General features: G+C 39.5%; 1 protein-coding gene across 2 annotated transcripts in view; it reads right to left on the minus strand.

The window, feature by feature from the left end:
- Positions 1–18,496, minus strand: part of RAB3C (RAB3C, member RAS oncogene family) — a 136,929-nt gene that overhangs the window by 10,076 nt on the left and 108,357 nt on the right. For both annotated transcript variants that reach the window (XM_037374053.1, XM_037374052.1), the window contains exon 4: positions 7,270–7,394. In XM_037374053.1, coding sequence (XP_037229950.1) covers positions 7,270–7,394 — 125 coding nt within the window. The remainder of the gene's footprint in view (positions 1–7,269; positions 7,395–18,496) is intronic.

Here is an 18,496-nt window from a genome sequence, read left to right on the forward strand (position 1 = left end):
AAGACTGTTCAGATCCCTTGGGGACTGCTTGAAGGAAGGAAGATCCTCCACATTTTCAGTGCTCTGTGGTGAAACCCAGCTGCAGCTGTAGCACAGCATCGTGGTCTGTTAGTTTCCACTCCACAGAGTGCAGGAGGAAAGCAGCCATTCCAAAGAGGAACAGGCAGGACCAGAGGGCAGGAGGGTTGAGGGACAATGAGAGAATGCCTGAGAAACAGCACAACAAAGCCTTGGAGAAGACAACAGGAAGAAGACGAATCTTAAAGACATTTATGAGGGGAGTAGTTTTTACCAATAGGAAGGCAGAATAACTGGCACATGAGATGGTCATGAAGTGGCAAATATGACAAGTAGGTAAGACATCTGGACAGAGAAAAGCAGGAAGTGAAAGGGAAAATCACAAAGAAGTAAGGACAGCCACATCAGGAAATACTGTAACATGGACAGGATCAAGAAAACAGGCCCATCATCATGGTGAGGATGTTCTGCATAAGAACACTGTGAAAAACTGAGAAGCATCCATTCTCCAGATAAAATAGAGGCTTACAGAATGTTCAAGCACAAACATGCTTATTCAAATACAATAAAAAATAGACACTACTACTGTGATGAAATCTGTGGAATTTCAGTGATGATTTTGATAAAAGAAGGAAATTGCCATTACAGTACAGGTGTAGCTGGGTATCAGGCTATGCCTGTATACACAACCCATCAACTTAGTCATTAATTGCCTGGGTGATCCACGACCTCCCTAGCTAGATACTGCACAGATGAGAGAATGCACTGACCTGTGAGAAAGTGACTGAACTCCCAGCTGCCTCCACAACAAAGTATGTGCTTCATTCTTTAAAGGAACTGTACAGGTGGGAATTTGTTTGTACAGTTCTGGAGATTGTCGCATGCACAGCCCCTGTTGTGCATAGGCAACCTGATAGGAACTATTTATATTCTTAACTGCATTGGCAAACATGCCAAGTAGAGAACAGGGTATGCTGGTGGGCTCCTCCCAGGCAGTCGCTGCTGTAGTGTGGATTCAGCTGCAGATGGTCTTTGGATACTCTTCTGGCATATGCAGAAATGGTCACACAGAATGGTCCTTTGAAGCCAGCTAAGACAGTTAAGAGATGCTTTGTGCACAGTTTAAAGTAATCAGTGCCACAGGATCATGGTATGTAGTGGGCACATAGGACCAGCTGGTTTACAAGAATTCAGCAGAACAGGAGTTCAGAGTCTCATTTGATGCAGCTGAAGACACCATTGCAAAGACCCTTGCAACAGTGCTGTTGCCATCTGGACAGCAACTAATTGTCCTACGCAGGGGATTCAATTCCCTACATGAGTGCTACCTTATGCAAAAGATCCCAATAAATTATAGTGGTGGGTTTGGTTTTTTTGAGTTTTGTTTTGTTTAACAGTAACACTGTCTGTGGAACAGTTTCAGAGATATGGGGCTTTTTTCCTAGCAGTGTGCCTGGAAAAAAATACCTGAATTCTGGTTGTTTTCCATTTTGTTATGGAATATTTTGCAGACCTTTCCCCCTGTGGACCTCTCCTCTCCTCCTGACTCATCTTGCAATTATTTTACTAATAATGCTCAGACACCCTAAGCTTCTAAAATGCTTGTGTATAAGGGCCTGAGACCTATGCCTTTTAGTACTTTCTTCAGTTTTTTTTTCCACTGCTCATTATTAATGGAGAGAAGAGATTTTCCATGTGAGTGTAAGCCTGAAGTGAGGCAACTCTCTGGTGATGCTCAGGGCAGCAGAGCTCAAAGAATTTCACGTCACCACCACCCGTGAAGATCTGTACTGCTGGATGAGACAGGCAGAGCAGATTATTGCAAAGATATGACAAAGCCCAGGAGGCAAGAACATAGGTGAGGCAGAACAGAACTGAGGCTGAGAAAATCCAAAATACCAGAGTGCTGCCTGAACATACGAACAATGTTTGTGGAACATGCATCAGGATGTTCTAATTTAAATGCCATTTTTGTGTTTAATTCAGTTTTTCCCTTTGCTGTCCTTACATTATGTCTCTTTCCCTTATCTATCTCCTTCCCAATAGTATTGACTCAAAGAAAGCTGGTAAGCTCTCGGCAGCCCTCACAGAGCACTCGAGCAGCAGGGGCCAACCAGAACACTGACATGGTGCTGCTGTTCACCTGGGGAGCTATAATGCATGCAGAGCAGTTTGGATAGCTGCCTTCAAACACATAAACAGCCTGAATTACTGACTTTGTTCCCTCTGTGCCTCCCACTTGCCCTGGCTCCATAAAAGCTTTTTCATCAATACTTATTAACACTTGTTTATGCCTGCTTTCAAAAAATAAGGAAGAAAAAAACCCAGAAAGCAGACCCATATGCAAAGGGACAAACATTCTGCACCATCTCATCTTCCAGAGAAAAATGTGACATCAAGAGGACACACTAGCTAGCAAATTTTAAGCACAATTCCACAGACAATACTGTGGACAAGACAAGAGCTATGCTGATGTTTCACCAGGTGATCAAGAAGACCTTCTGGTTTCAGAGTGTTTGTCCACAACGAAGACAATTTTATTTACCACCCCTGATGTTATGTTTAACAGATGTCCTCAAGGGTGTGTTCCCACAATAACTATGCTTTCTTGAAGACAAGCTTGAACTGTTCCAGCCAACATTTCTATGATACAATAGCTATATTTACCAGAGTCTTAACTTGAGCAAAAAAGGTGGGATAGGACAAACAGAACCGTACAGAAAAGGTGGCCAGATATCTGGGGTAGATCTTGCAGTACTCCCCTAGTACCTGGTGCAGCAAGAGCACAATAGACATGGTTTGTACCTATGACAGGATTGTACTTTTGCAGCAACCTTAAGGCCCTTGATCCTAAAGATATAACATACTCTGTAATGGCAGTATTTGCAATTAAAGACTAATGAGTGTTGAAATAATTTGTAGCACATACGTAGCAGATAGGACTTGTACAGAAGCATGTGAGCAACCAAAGAACACATAAAATTACATAACGAATTGGCATGCACAGCACTGTGTCATAAATAAATGGAGAAGCTGTATGTCAAACCACATATGTAACTGCCCATTTCATTTACACGTGCTGTTATTCAGTCTGTTCAAAGCTCTGTGTACACCTCTGCCTGTTAATCCTTTGGCAGAATGTAGATCACAATATACCATACAAATCACAAATAAAAGGAACCAAGACATTCATGCCATCTGTGAGTCATTCTTTTCATTTCTTTTCTGACAAGTGACACCAAACTTTTATGAATTTATGAAGCTTTGAACTCAGGTGAGATGTGTATATCAGAAAAGCTGTGTAATACAGCTGGCAAGTATGCATGCGTTTTGCTTGCAAGAAGTTCCAAGCCTTTTTTACTAAAATGATTCAAAGCATGTAAATGCTGACTGTATTGGGGTTTCACTCAATAGCCAATGCATGTAGTGCTCAGAATAAATATTTATGAAGAGACAAAATATAACAAATATTATGTTCCAAACCTTTTTTTTTTTTTTTTTTCCTTTTTGTAGTGATTAGTGAATAAATTTGTTTAAATGTGTTTGGTGTGATTCCCATGTCAACATTAACATTACATTAATCAGTTCTGTCTACTGGCTGGTTTGTATGTTTCTGTATTTTCTTGGTATGATATCCCTGTGAAGTAGTTACATGACTCAACTGAATTTATTTGATCCTGCCTGTTTTCACCTTGTTCTAACATTACTCTTGTAAGTATGCTATAATGTTAAACAACCATGAACTAATTTCTGAAGAAAGACTGTACCACTTTCAAAAAGTACTGCCTAGGGTGACAAGGAATGGCTAAGGTGGGAGACAACCTTTGTGTCCAGAATGATGAAATAGTCTGGGAATTTCAGCCTGGAGAAAAAGGAGGGGTATGTTAGAGGTCTCTGAAACCAACTGTGTTACAGAGCAGGGAACAGCAAACAGTTGTTCACTGTTTTTCAGAATACAACTGTGAAGAAACATCAGACAAAACTAGCAAGTGGCTGTTTCAAAGCAGAAGCAGATAACTCAAATTGTACGCATTTAGAAGATGTTGTGGAGGCTAAAATTTTATATGGTTTCAAAGACATCATTGGACAAGCCCATGAAAAAATCGTCATGAAAGGGCAATTGAATACAAAGGTATTACCTTTGGTTCATGAGACACACAAATATAATTTGCTGCAGTCTAGGAAAGTATTGCTGTATGTTTGCCCTTGCATACCTTTCACAAGGCATCTGCTTCCAGCCACTACCACTGCGTGCAGCTACGGTATTTTAAAAAATCTAAATGGAAATGAGACAAATTCTGTCTTTATAAACATTCTGTTCATTTCCCTTCAAGGTCAAATCCAGTTTTCTTAACAATTCCTTCTTTCTTTTGTGAACTTCCATTAGGGTTATGGGAGAGGTACTTGGAGCTACCACAGGGTACTTGGCTAGTTTAGCCAAACGTTCTCATATAACAAGGCCTATTGCTGGTTGATCTAAACCGCTTGTTTGGGTTACACTTCAGAAATAAGCCAGCACTGAGATTGAAAGAAATGATTGATTATACCTTGTTAATAAAGTTGAAGGCCACACTTTTCAAAGAAATCAGCAGCCACAAAAGAGGTACAATTTGCTGATAACGCTGTCATCAACAGGACATCATGTTTCCAGGAGGGTTAAATGCCTGGTGCTCTTTTTGACCTTTTGAAAACCCAGCCCAAAATGTACATGTATTCATTTTCTCAGTGACTTAAATAAACCAGAGCTGAAGATAAAACCACACTTGAGAACAATGTTTCACAACATGCTCTTTGTACAATGCTTGTGCATTGTGCTTGCTTGTAGTTGTGGCTGCAATCAGTGTTGCAGACTGGTATTCAAAGGGCCAAAAGTCTTAAAATGCCTTGCTGGACACATAAATCTGTAACATTATTTTTAAAACTTGCCCACAAGAGATGTTACCAAGTCACTGTCAGAGAAAGAAAAGACAGTCCCAAGTGTCTGGCACAACACATGCCTTTCATACCGTCCAGCATGGCCAGAGCACTGACTACAGTTCAGGAAAACTCACATTCTTGCTTTTCCTGACAGCACCTCCCACAATCTCTGAGCAGATTTAAGAAATTATTGCAACTGTACAGGAAACATATAAACACTTGTGTATGCAGTCTGAGTACAGTAAACATCATACTGGATCAGAGCCACAATTTATCCAATACAATAATCTGCCCTTGAGGTAGCCACAGGACGTATATCTGAGAAAGGAAAACCCCAGAGTAGATAAAGATGGAAAGAGAGGATAATCTACTTCCATAAAAACTGAATTCTAAGTCCCAGGAGCTAGAGTTTGCTTTAAAGCCTGAAAGATGAGTTTTGATATCTATCTCATTACTCTTTTTTTTGCAAGCATTGGTTATTACAGCTGAGAATTCTTAACTGTACAACATGCAGAGTTTCTTCTCGTCTTGCTAAATTCATGACCTTGGGGATTTCTTGTCAACTTACTGCATTAATCATTCTAAAGAAAAACAGTTTGAGGAAGAGAAATTAAGATTAGTTATGGAATTTAAAAAAGAAAATAATTTTCAAAATCTACATTTCAAATTTATGTTTATTGCCAGGCATTTTAGTGACTGGTCTAAATTTGGGGTACAGTTACATTTTTTGGATTTCATTCTTCTTGGAATACACTTCCCTAGCTCCTAGTAAAATGAATAAATATTAGAAATGCTTACTGAGGGAAGAACAGATTATAGAAATATGGTAATATGACAGGTACTTCTGCAAAGAAAAATACCCTCTGTTAAAGCAGGTGCAATGGTAGCCAGTTTGGGTTTGTTGCAAACAGTTTTAGAAACTCTGGTCTTCACAGGTCTTGGTAATTTTTCCAGAAATAACCTACTGTTAAATATTTTTTGTCACCTTTCAAGGACTTATTTATGGTAATTTTTAATGTATACTTTTGAGATGTGCTTTTACACATACACAATGTTTATTTAGACAGATGTGATATGAAGATATTCTGATGAAATTATTTACCAGGACAAGCAATTGTACAACTAGAAAAATAATTTTTAAAAAATAAGGTCATCTATATATAATATAGAATATATTTAAATTAAGAACCAGCATGGGATTAGATCCAGCACTGGTGGTATACGGTGAAATGCCACCACCTCTCTGTTTCCCGTGCAGTTACTCTTACAACAGCCTTTCCCCTAAACACCTATATAGGAATAGTGACAAGGTGATCTTAGTTACACACATGTTCCCAGACTGAACCTTTACCACAGTCAGTATTAAAAAGAGTAACAAACCCATGCCCAGTACAGCACAGAAATCAGCCTCCAGTGATGCTAGGGCTTGACTTGCACAGCTGCTGAGCATGGTCTCCAGAGATCAGCAAATTTTAAAGAGAAAAATGGGCCAGGTAGTAGCATTATGGTGGTGCTCTGGAGATTTTCCATTACAGTTTGGCCAGTGTCATCTGAAAAACATGTCATAGTATGAAAGGATATCACTTCTGGGCAGAAACAGAAAGAACAGAGATGTTCACAGCTCTGTAATTTTCTGTGTGGATAACAGTTGCCTCCTAGAGGGAGACTTTATCAAACAGAGGTTCATGTTATTTACACCTATGTAAACATGTAGTAGGTGAACTGCCAGCAGTTGGATATTGGTGTCTTTCTGTTTTGGATTATTGGTACTGGCAATCATAATCCAAATGTTCTCAACTTGCAGAATAGTCTAGTTCACATTTGGGACAAGCTGTTTCTTCAGTCTCTTCTCTCCTTTTTCTTGTGGGTTTCTTTTTTTCTTATTTTTCCCTGGCTAGGATGTATCTGCCTATAGCTGTAACTATCTAAACCTAATATATATGTGCAGACACACACCAAATCTTGCTACTTATCACAAAGGCCTTAATGTAATTCCTATCTAAGAAGCAGCATAAGGAACATTTATTCAGCTATGTCTTTAGTCTAAGCCAGCCTCTGAGCCAGGCCAGCCCTAGTCTTGTGGACACTTTTAGATGACAGACATATTACAGCTTTGCATAAGGTCATCCCTGGACACATATCCTAATGATGCTACAATATTAGTGATATCAACAAGGACAGTTCATACCTCAGCCTTCAGAAAGAAATGGGAGGTGGTATACGACTCCAGTGAATGTATAATGAACACTTCATTACAAGTACTGTAGGAATTAATGACATTACTTTGTGCATTCTCACAAGCAATCATAAAGCTTTTGTAATTTCTTTTCTTACCAAGTTGCTCTGCTAAATGTTTGCCTCTCTCGGTGAAGATTACTCGTTCATCCTCCATGTCACATTTGTTACCGACCAAAATAACCTGGGCATTATCCCAAGAGTATGTTTTAATTTGGGTTGACCTTAAAAAAGAGAGAGAGAGAGAGAGAGAGAGAGAAGTCAAAGCAAAGCAAATTCCCCTTATATCAATTTCAAACAGAACTGTAACAAGACAAAAAAGATAATAGTGATTATGACATCCAGAGTAACATGATTCTGTTGAATTTTGGATTTCAAATAAACTAAGGAGTATCTGTCAGGAATTATTATTACAGAATTAATGTCAATGCAGATTTTACTTTTGCTTGTTAAGACAGTCTTTCAATATTTTCTCCTGCCATCAACATTTTTTCCTGTATTTTTAGAAAGAAGGGGTGACACTCTCCCACAATTAAAAAAAATATTTTCACATTTAAAAGCAAACCTTATCATCTAAACCCAGAGCTTTGAAATAAAATCAACAGCTTATTTGTTTCTTATTTTTCACTTTTTAAAATCAAGATCTAAATTTATCAGCAAAACTTCAAAGCCATTCTTCTTTGCTTTTTTTTTTTTTTCTCTTCAGCATGTTCCACTATAGGTCCTTTGACCTACCAAGACGACAGCAATGTTTGCATTGTCCATTAAGCCGTGGTCAGGGACTGAGTTTGAGCTTTGATTTGCATTCCATTTAAATTGTACAAGCCCTAAGCATGGCTATAGCTGGAGTATCTGAGGCCTTGAAATGCCATGAGACCTTGAATGCTGGTGGTGAAACAGCTTACTTTACAAAGCTGTCTTCTGCAATTTGAAAAGGATGCAGCTAATAGGCAACTTAGGAGCAGACTCATATCACCTCTCAGCTGCTGACTGCTGCCATTCTGCTGGTACTCAGACCTGCTCTGTAGGAAGGAAAGCTCCATGTCATGGGTCCAGACTCTGCCAGGAACGATCCTGCTGGCTACCACCTTCTAACTGAGAGCAGCATCTGCCCTTGAAGGTAATGCAGGGTGCAGCAAGCTTACCGTAAGCACTCACCCTTTGCTTTGGACTTGTGGCTATGTCTGGCTTTGGGCTCTGAGTCATGGGCTTGGTAGGATCTTAATATCTCACCTGTGCCCATATGATCAAGGGAGATAGAGCATCTCTCTCTCTCCTTGGACAATACAGGCTGCCTAGGGAAAGTGCACTGAAATAGCAACTAACCTGCTTAACTACACATTTTGGAGAGGGCACCGTGGAAGAGAATCTTGTTGTCTATCAGGGCCGTAGGTCTCTGTGAGAAGATGAAATATCTTCAAAAATCTGTCACCCAAGTGTTTTGGAAGCTGGTCTGTGTGGATGCCAGGGTCACTAGTGACCCCTTCCCATAAAACAGCTGTCTCCCTGTCTCTACATATACAGATCCCTATCTACAAAATATTGCATGCACAAAAAAGATCATTATGTGGTCTCTACAACCATTTCTACTGAAAGACAGAAAATGGATCAAATCTCCAAAGCTGTCTTGCAAGACCAGAGGGATGGCCATGGGGGAAAACTGCTGCAGTTATCTTTGTAACCCTAGGTCCAATGCCATTACCCACAGGCCCAGACCCCTGTGCTTGAGCCAAAGCACCTTTAAGCCGTGTGTGATGGGTTTGCAGTGCTGGGCAGAGGAATTTAAGAGGAAGGACCACACTGCCTTTAGGGTTGTTTTATTTCATCAGAATGACCAAATAGAAGCTGAAGCAAGACCCAGGCATTTTGTTCTACAGATTGTTCCCTTGGATCTGCCCTGATCTTTCCTTCAAGAAACAGACACTGCTATTTTAAATGTTTTACAGAAATTTGAGTAGGTGATCCTAAGGTATTGGGACCAAAGCAGAGGTTAGATTTCCCTGTACACTTACGTTTTACTAAAGATACAATTGCTCAGAAAAAAGGGCTCCATGCATTCATTTTGGCAGAAATGTTCTTCTGGAACCATGCTGAGTTCTGGAATTTGTGGCTAAGCAAAATAGAGTTTTTTTTTTTAACCAGAATTATATTTGTCACCATAGCAACTTTGCAAATATTAGTAGCTCAAATGTCAGAGGTTGTTAGTCCATTAAGGACTCGAACTCAGCTTTGAGTAGTTATGACTTGGGGAATCAATTTGTTCCCCTTATATCAGCAGGAAATTGAAGAAGTTTCAAAAGCAAAATATACAGTTAAAATTTTAAGCTTTATAGAAGGAATCACTTGCTTATTCTGCAAAGATGAAATATAAGAAATTGATGAATGAAGAAATACAACCTGGCGAAATACTGTCACATCAGTGTAAAGGGAATTCATTCAGTCTTGTTTTGCAAACTTTCGCTCCAGAGCTTTACATCAGTTTCTTTGCTTATGAACATAACTCCCTTCATTTTACTGCAGCCAGATGTGATTTGTTATTCTATGAACTACAGATTTGAGTATTCAAATGGTTCTCATTAGCAAAGTGACTTATTTTGTTCTTGGACTTTTTATCTGGTTTGCTTATGTCTCATATTCTAGTTATGAAGAATTTTTTAAGCAACAAGAGAAGAGTTTTTGTCCTTGATAATGACTGCAAAGGCTTATGTTTTGCAAAAGACTCTGTAGTGCAAAACATACAACTGACTCTGTGAAATTTAGTCAAATGTATCCCCCAAAATATCAATATTTTGATATCCAAATATTTTGATATCCAAAAATATCAATCTCAACTCAGCAGGGACTTGGATTCAAAGAATATAGTATGCTTATCACTATAATGTTTTCTTTTAGACATACATTTACACCAATGGCTTCTATAGATTTTGATTCCCAGAATTCACCTCAAAAACCAACTCACAGGTCATTTAAAAAAGAGATTTTGCTGTTCCTTGCATACACAACCTTTCAAATGACTAAGGTTTCTGATTAATCCAAAACATGAATAATTGTCCTTGTAAAGAACTTTAGCCTCAGGAAGACTGAAGACATGAAAAGGCAGAGCTGATGTTTTCAGTAAGCTGAATGCAGCAATTCTTGTTCAGGCTCAGTGACATGGTATATGTCAATAGTAATTTACCCTGTAAATCTTTCATATTCTAGTTGTATGGTAGGCCGGCAATCTGCAACATGCTTGAATTTTTATAATATACAGACACTAGAAGGGCAGATTAATGCAGGAGTTCCACAATCCATTACTTTCAGTGATCAACAGAAGACTTGTTCTCTCTGTACTGCCATTCTGCCATACTCCTTGTCAGAAAAGATCACTTGCTGAACACTAACTAAAGCAATGCTCATCTTGAAACAGTGCTTTATTTTCCACTACTGGTTCAAAGTACAAAGTTACATCAGTAAATCTCCAAAAGTGTTTTGGACTATTATGACAGAAGACTGTTAAAGATAATATGAAGGCTTTTAACCTTTGTTACATGGAACAAAATACTATGTGAAAAATATGTTCAAAAGAGTTTTGTGTTTTCATTTCATTTTGAACAAAGTAGTTCATTTTGAACACAGTTGTGTTTTGAACACAAACCCCCCCTACTTTGAAACAAAAGGCAAAGTTAAACAGTTCACAGTGGCAGATGTCTGTATGGACCCTGCTTCAGTGTTACTGAGCTATTTAGTTCTGCTCCTTGGAAATGCCTTGTAATAGTTGTTAGTCCACAAAATATTCTTCTGAAAACATTGGGGTTTTAGTTCAATAGAATGTAACAAGATTTTGTATTGCTGCCACTTCTAAAACCAGTGTTACCCAGGCAAAGCTGTCCACTGTTACCTCACCTCTCATGAGCACATAAGTTCCAAAGCAAATACTACAATGCTTAAAATGGTGAACACACTGTTATAAAGACCAAAGACAGTAGTATCATGCACTACCCTGCTCCAAGTCTGCCAAGAAAATTAAATGTCAGTTCTGGTTATAACCAAGCATGGTGAAATGCACCTTCATGACAGAGAAGCAGCAGTAGGTAAAAGGTCTATGTTGCAGCACATTATCTTTTGGGAAAAAATCAGGTACAAACTTCAAGGGCTACCTCAGTTCTCAGATAAGATTCTGTTTGAGGTCTGTAAAAGAATCAGTTTAATAAAGAACTTGGTTCCAGCAATTGAAGGACTGTCTGGGACTGAAAACAACCATGAAAGAGCAAAACTTTGAAAAAATCAGGAGTGTGCAGGTGTGACCATTTGCCTCTGAAAATGCAAGAACTTCAAATAATTGTCCAGCAATTGTGAGGAATGGTGGGGTGTCTGTGTGCGCTTGTGTGGGCAGCTTACAGGGAGTATTGCACAACATGATGGAGTGGGGCGCAAAAACATGCAGCCCCAGCTGGCTGAGGTAGCTGAGATGGTGGTAGGCAAGGTAGCCAGCACAAAGCAATACGGGAGCACTGCTGTGATGTTACTGTTCTGGAAACCAGCTTGTTCACATTAAATTATGTGATAAAAGCTTATCTGCACATCCAGATGTGCAGGAGCAGAGATGATGGCAGGTGGCAGAACCCAAATAATATCCTGGCCCTGGCTGTTTCCAGGCATATTGCGGGAGCCATCAGACTGTCAAAGGCGCATGTCCATAAGTCCAGAGGAGCACAGTGGTGCAAAGGCAGGTGACAATCCAGATTAGGGACTCTAAAAAAGGGACATCAAATCCAGGCCCCTCCTAGGGCTGTCCCAGGAAAGCCTCAGCCCCACTGTCCAGCCATGAAACCCATCACCACGGGTCAACACTGGAGACTTGTACATCCAGATGCCAGCAACTGGGGACACTGGGATCCAAGGGCAGATACTGGGAAGACTAAGTGTATAAGCCCAGTGGATGGAGGGATCCATGCTGTACACATATCTGCACAAATATATATTCTCAGTAGTGGACTTCCATGCTGCTCTGTCAGGCAGGGGAGCAGGATGTGTCTGTTGGTGCTTTTTCTGTTTGTGGGAGCGCTGTGTGTGTCTGTCTGTGATCTGTGTGGCTGGCCAAGTATATATTATATAGGTGTTGTACATGTGAATACTGTGTGCACGTGCCTGTGGGGGCTACATTTTTAGCCTCACTGCTGGTTGGACCTGGGACATGAAGCCACAGCAGCCTTGCCTCTCTTGAGCCATCAGATCCAGCATGATGTGTTTTCCCCGAAGAGTTCAGACTTAGCTCAGCTATGCCTGGGTAACACTGCATTGTACCCTGGAGAAACTACTGCAGAAGCCAAACCTGCCACTTATTGTACTAGACACATCTCAGGTTGCACCCACTGACTGGTATACTTTAGGGTCACTCTGACTGCAACTCCAGAGAATCCGTTTTTACTAACTTATACATGTCCAGAACAAACATTAATCTAACCTGGAATAGTCTCTAGTGTATTGTCACCTACAGACAGAAAGGATAGCAAACAAATATATTCAATAAATATATAATTATACAGTAAATATGTCAGGAATATGAATTTTTAGAGACAGTTGCAATCTATGGACCACTGTTTGGATGTAGAGCTCTCCAAGTATGCCTGCCATGCCTAGAGGGGCTGGTTTCTATGGGCTTTTTAGATGAATTATGTAGTAAGCCACGTGCACTGACAGCAGAGAGGCACCCTAATGAGAATGCTCCAGAGGGGACCGTGTGTAATATTTATTCCAGCAAGTTCGGGGAACATGCTGTACTTCTGATGTTCTGGTTTTAGAAAGGAGTACACAAATAACTGGAGTGCATCATCTTACAAGGAAAATAAATAAACCCCAGCCCTAAACCAAAGTAACAAAACCTCTACCAAAACTGTTTCATTTTTTGAAGTTACTGTTATATTGAGTTCACTGATGGATCCTTAAAATTCTCCCATCTCTATCTAAAGCATGGTGCCTCCAAAGCCCGTTAGCTGAACTATCAGGGGTTGCAGTGGAGTGCTGGGATCTGAGGTGGCAACTGAATTATCCATTCTAAAACTTTCTCAGTTTTTTTTAAAGTATTTGATGAGAGGGAGTGTCAGAGAAGCAACTATGAGTTTGGAGGTGTGTTCAAAAGCTTTCAGTGTCCTCAGCTGAACTTCCTCCCTTTACTTGCAAGTGATAGCGCCAAATGCTTGGCAACGTCTGACCAGGAAGGCTTGCTTTCCAGCATTTTCAGAAGATATACTTTTCCTTCTGTAATTAAGGCCATGGGGGGTGTCTTTCCCTCTTCCTACAGTCCCCATCCTATGATGTCAGAAGGTATGCCACAGCCCTCTCCAACCCCTGACACAGGCAGGGATGGTAAGGGGAAGCTCTGCCATTCCCATCTTTTCAGAGGATAGGATCGTGTCAGGAGCACTTTCCCACCCTCCTTGTCTGTGAAGAGCTCTGGCACTCTCCCTGTTCAAGCCATCTTTTCCATGCTGTGGGTCTGAAGTCTCCCTCAAAATACCAAGTGTCTTTACTTCAGTGTATGCTATATGCTCCATTCCTTTCCCCATGCCCTCCTTTATGTCTCCTAAACCCTTATTATTCCCAGTAATCCTGATACGTTATGTGCCTTAGGAGTGCTCCTGCATCTTGGAGTTTTCCAATCTCCTCTTTCTATCCCACTCCTCTTGGGGATATGATGGAGATAGGGCCTACACAGGCTTATTGTATAGAGCACATTATATGATGACAATGCTCAGTTTTGATGGCCATTTGGAAGGTGGCTTTGTACCAGCTGCTCTGGGCTTGGCGCTCAGACCCTGCTGCAGGAAGGGCAGGGACAGAGGCAGCCTCAGGCTTTCCATCTGTTCCCCAGTAAATAATCCACTGTTAGTGGGAGAGAAGCCATCCAAAATTTATAAATGTACGAACCAAAACCCCAACACAACTTTCTGATTGGGACTTTGAAAACAGTGCCAAGGTTAAAAACTCAAAGCACTCTGAGCAAAACCAAGGCAGAAGAGTCCTGGAGTACTTGAATTCTAGACTTCTTGTGGCCATGGTTACTGGAAGTTTAGGATTATACTAGAAATAATTAGTAATAAAATCAGTAAAAATTAAAAGAAGATCCTAACATTTGCCAGATTCCAGTTGAACTGATGAGCAGCTGGGAGCACACACAGCCCCAAGAAACAGAACTAGCTTTAAGAAATAGCTTGGGATCTTTCCTCCCTTACTGATGAGGATGATCTGGATATCTGCAGCTTTTAAACTCTAACTATTGCTACTCATTTCATCATTCTGGCATGCTCCAGCTGAGGGCCATAAAAGCTCAATGATTATGGCTAATACAAATGCTTTTACGTTTTGCATTCATTAAGCCCTTTATAATTATTAAAGAATTAGCGAAAAACCAAGAAAAGTAACCAATAAAGGAAATAATTATCAAAATAGAAACTGACGTAGATGAACCTGTGACAGGAATGGGGAAATTGCACCTTGGTCCTTCTCATTGAGGACTTAAATCTAGTGGATCCCCTAGCATTTCCACTTCTATTTAGAACAGATGACATACACTGAATTTGCAGTGCTTATTTTCAGTGGCGGTACCTGCTGACTGCAAGTGCTTATTAACAGAATAGAGAATAGGCTAAGATGTTCTAGCAACACAGGAGTAATGAACATGGGTGGAGGGAGGCAAAGAAAGGGAAACAATGAACAAAATAAACTTCAATCCTCAGTTTCACAAAGCAGCCACAGAAAAGGGTCTGGATGTAAAGAAGTGGATGTAATAGCGAAATTGGGATATACCAACTGCTTTACTCTTGCAGAAGACCAGAATATACAAATATCAGCCAGGACTGGCTATATTTGATGTGTCAAGTATTGTTTATACAAAATTATGTTTTTGATTTGGATTGAAAGGCAAAGTAATTGAAAAATACTTTATGATTGTGAAATAAGCTGATATTGAAGAAAACAGAAGAATACCAGTGACTCACCTCTTCCTTCTGACAGGCTTTATCTTCCTTGTGCAGAGCCAAGGAATGCAACCATGCAATGAAAGGCTACACATTTAACCTTCCCTTAGAGGAAGATAAATTGATGATGCAGAAGCTGCATGACAGGTCTGACACTAACAAATTTCTGGTTCATTTTCAGCCAGAAGGCTAGTCAAAATGCACATTATCAAGAGCACCACAGGTTTCCATTGGTCTGCTAGGAATTGCATCTATTTTAAGGAAAATAAATCTAGCTTTTCCAGTGAACAAACCACAAAAGCTATCCTAACAGAGGACCCCACTACAAATTTCTGAGGCCATAACTTCATTGTGGAAAACCACATGCTACATTTCAGTTTTGGTAGGTTATAAAGATAATCAAAGGGAATCCAGTTCTTTTGGAGGCAGAATTGAACTAATTTTTAATATATACATTTTTATAACATTATGCAAGGAAATATGACATATTGTTTTGCAAAAAGTTTAGTTAATAAAAAAAAGAAGGAAAAGCAGAGAACAGCTGAAGATGTAAGAGCTAATATTCTCTGTGTGTTGATGACATTTATTCTTATGTAAGTATTTCAGTGACAATCCATTACTATATTTGTAATATGGAAGTATATGCTTGCTCAATAATGTCCACTCTGGGCCTGCATCTAACACAATGGAGTAAGAACTGACACGGCATTGATAACTACATAATTCTGTGTGGTACCTAAGATGGGAGGGAGGCATCAGAGAGATTCATCAATCAGACTTTTCTTTCTTTCTAATCAACCATTTCTATCTGTTCTTACCTTGTACACAGAAGAGCCTTCTTCCTATCCAGAAACCTCTGCTGAGTACTTTATTGAATTACATTCCATTTTTAATGTAATACACAAATAATTTTCTTAATAGTCCATGAATTAGCTTTGAAAAAAACCAAAACCTTTTCTATACAGTGTTGTTTCAGCTAAGAGTACCAAGTGTCTGTTGTCAGAAGATTATTGTCTGACACTAAAATGTAAATCCGCTGGATAATGGTATATGGCCAAGTAAGTATATTGTGGGCAAGACATTCAGGTTCAAACTGTAATTCTTAGGTATGTCCCTTTACTTGGAGTTACAATGGAGGTCTAGAAGGCTACAGGGCATACTTAATTTGTATTAATCATGTTGGATGTCCTTAATTTTTGCATCTTTGGCACAATCTCTGCATCCTGCTTTTCTCCCAGCTGTCAAATACACCTTGAAACTACTTTCCAATACCAGTGTAGCAGGACCATAATTATGCGCTTACTACATTAAAAAAAAAAAAAAAAAAAAAAAAAAAAAAAAAAAAAAAAAGGAGACTGTACTCTAAATTAGCACTATATTCGGTATACTTCCTCCCCAGCACCTCCTGTGCCTGAGCTCTGATGGCCATTCTTTAGAAGAAAGGCACACCAGGTGAGGTGTGTTCTTGTACCTGCACAGCCAGCACACCACTGTTGGCACTTAAACAGCTGGCAGTAAGTCTAAGAACAGCCTCAGGCAGAGCAAGGTCCTGACACAGAGTATGTCACCCTGACATTGCACACCCTGGAAGCCTTTTTGTCATGGAAGTAGATGACAGAGTACTGATGTGGAAGCTCCTGACCTACTCCTAGGCAAAATGTACTTTGGCTGAAAGTGTGCAGCATTAATGAAAGTAAGCAAATTCCCTGTCAAAGCCAACTGCATTTCTTTCCTTTTCTGATGTGTAGTACATACTTCTTTTCCAGGCTTTTTGTTTAGAAAAGTTGAACAGATGTTTACACAGACAGTGGAGAAGAGACAACAAATACTGTTTTAGGCTTTAAAGGCAGAGAGATCTTCCAACCTACTTCCTCATATTTTGTGTCATGATAAACTAATATAAAGTATATTTCAGTATTTAATTCTTATTCACATGACTACAAAATGTTCTCCTATAACAAGGTTTACTTATGAGCAGATCAACTAATGTAACACATTTTTCACAGTGGGACACAGTAACAGCACATGTTAATGAAGAGTTTTTATGTAATGTATAATGCTGCAAGCTGTGTCGTAATGTGGGAAGTGATTTAGCAACTCGCTACACAGACAAAAGGCTGTAGATTTTAATTTTCTCCCCACTGAGCAACCCACCATTAATTTATATCATCCTTCAAAGCTACTACTACACATGCACAGTGCACACAATCATCAAAAATTAGGGTTTTAAAGGAGATGGAAAAAAGTATTTACAGGAAAATCATATTCATGGATAAAATAAATGGCAAAATAGAGTCTGCACTTGCTCATCTTTTGACTACCCCCATGGTTTCATGTTCCAGATGCTTCCAAATAAATGATCCTGTTTATCACCAATTTATGTTGATTGCACAGACTGTAGCTGGAACTCTGAGTAATGACCCTAATCACTGCAGCTGATCTTACCTCTTGTATTCAAAAAAATGTAGCTGTGGAATAAGGGAGTACTGAAGTAATTTACTAAAGCAACTACAACATCTGTTTGAGTATACTACCCTTTTAAGTAAATAAGCAATTTTTTGTCACTTAAAAATACTTTTTTTGCTTGCCAAATCATATATATACAGACACACACATATCTCGGGAAACAGATATAGACACATACGTATGTGTCCTCACATCTGCTGTTTTCCTTTTTCATAGTGATATGCTTCTGATATTATTTTTTAAGAAAAGATAGTTAAGTAAGCAATACTGATGCTGAGCAAATCCTTTTGGTACTATATGCTCGTATCTAATACCTCCCTCTTTGCACCAGCAATGGTCCCATAACCCTGGATTGCACTACTCTGCCAAAGAGCCTGTCTTGCACTTCTGGGGTTATCTATAAGCCTCTCACCTTCAGCCCCCAAAACACCTGCACAGCAATGTCATTTTGGAAGGAGTAAAGTTTTTACAAGCAAAGTCAAATTCTTTTGTTTTTAACAACATTGATAGTTCTGTAGCTATAATTTAACTGGATGACAGAGTGAGTTACATTTTCCTTTTTCTCTTTTAAATAGCAAACCCAGGTTCATGTTCGCAATATACATGACAAATCTCTGGCAACAAGATGTCCCTGTTTTAGGGAACTTCTCATTAAACAGTTCTCTGAAACTCTGGTTTGACCCTGACTTTTTGCTGTCATATCTCATTATGAACTTAGTTGCGTATTTGTGGTTGTTAATCCCTTTCTGCCTGTTTCACCAGGAATGCCTTCCAAGTTTCTCTCACTTCACGAATTCACTGGTTTGGATTTTATTTCATCTATTGTTTTAGCTTTCATTTTTCAAGTTTAGATGAATTCTGCTATTGCTATTGCAACTCTTACGTCTGATCTTGTTAGATCA

The sequence above is a fragment of the Falco rusticolus genome, chromosome Z (assembly GCF_015220075.1).
Source record: "Falco rusticolus isolate bFalRus1 chromosome Z, bFalRus1.pri, whole genome shotgun sequence".
NCBI classification, from domain to species: domain Eukaryota; kingdom Metazoa; phylum Chordata; class Aves; order Falconiformes; family Falconidae; genus Falco; species Falco rusticolus.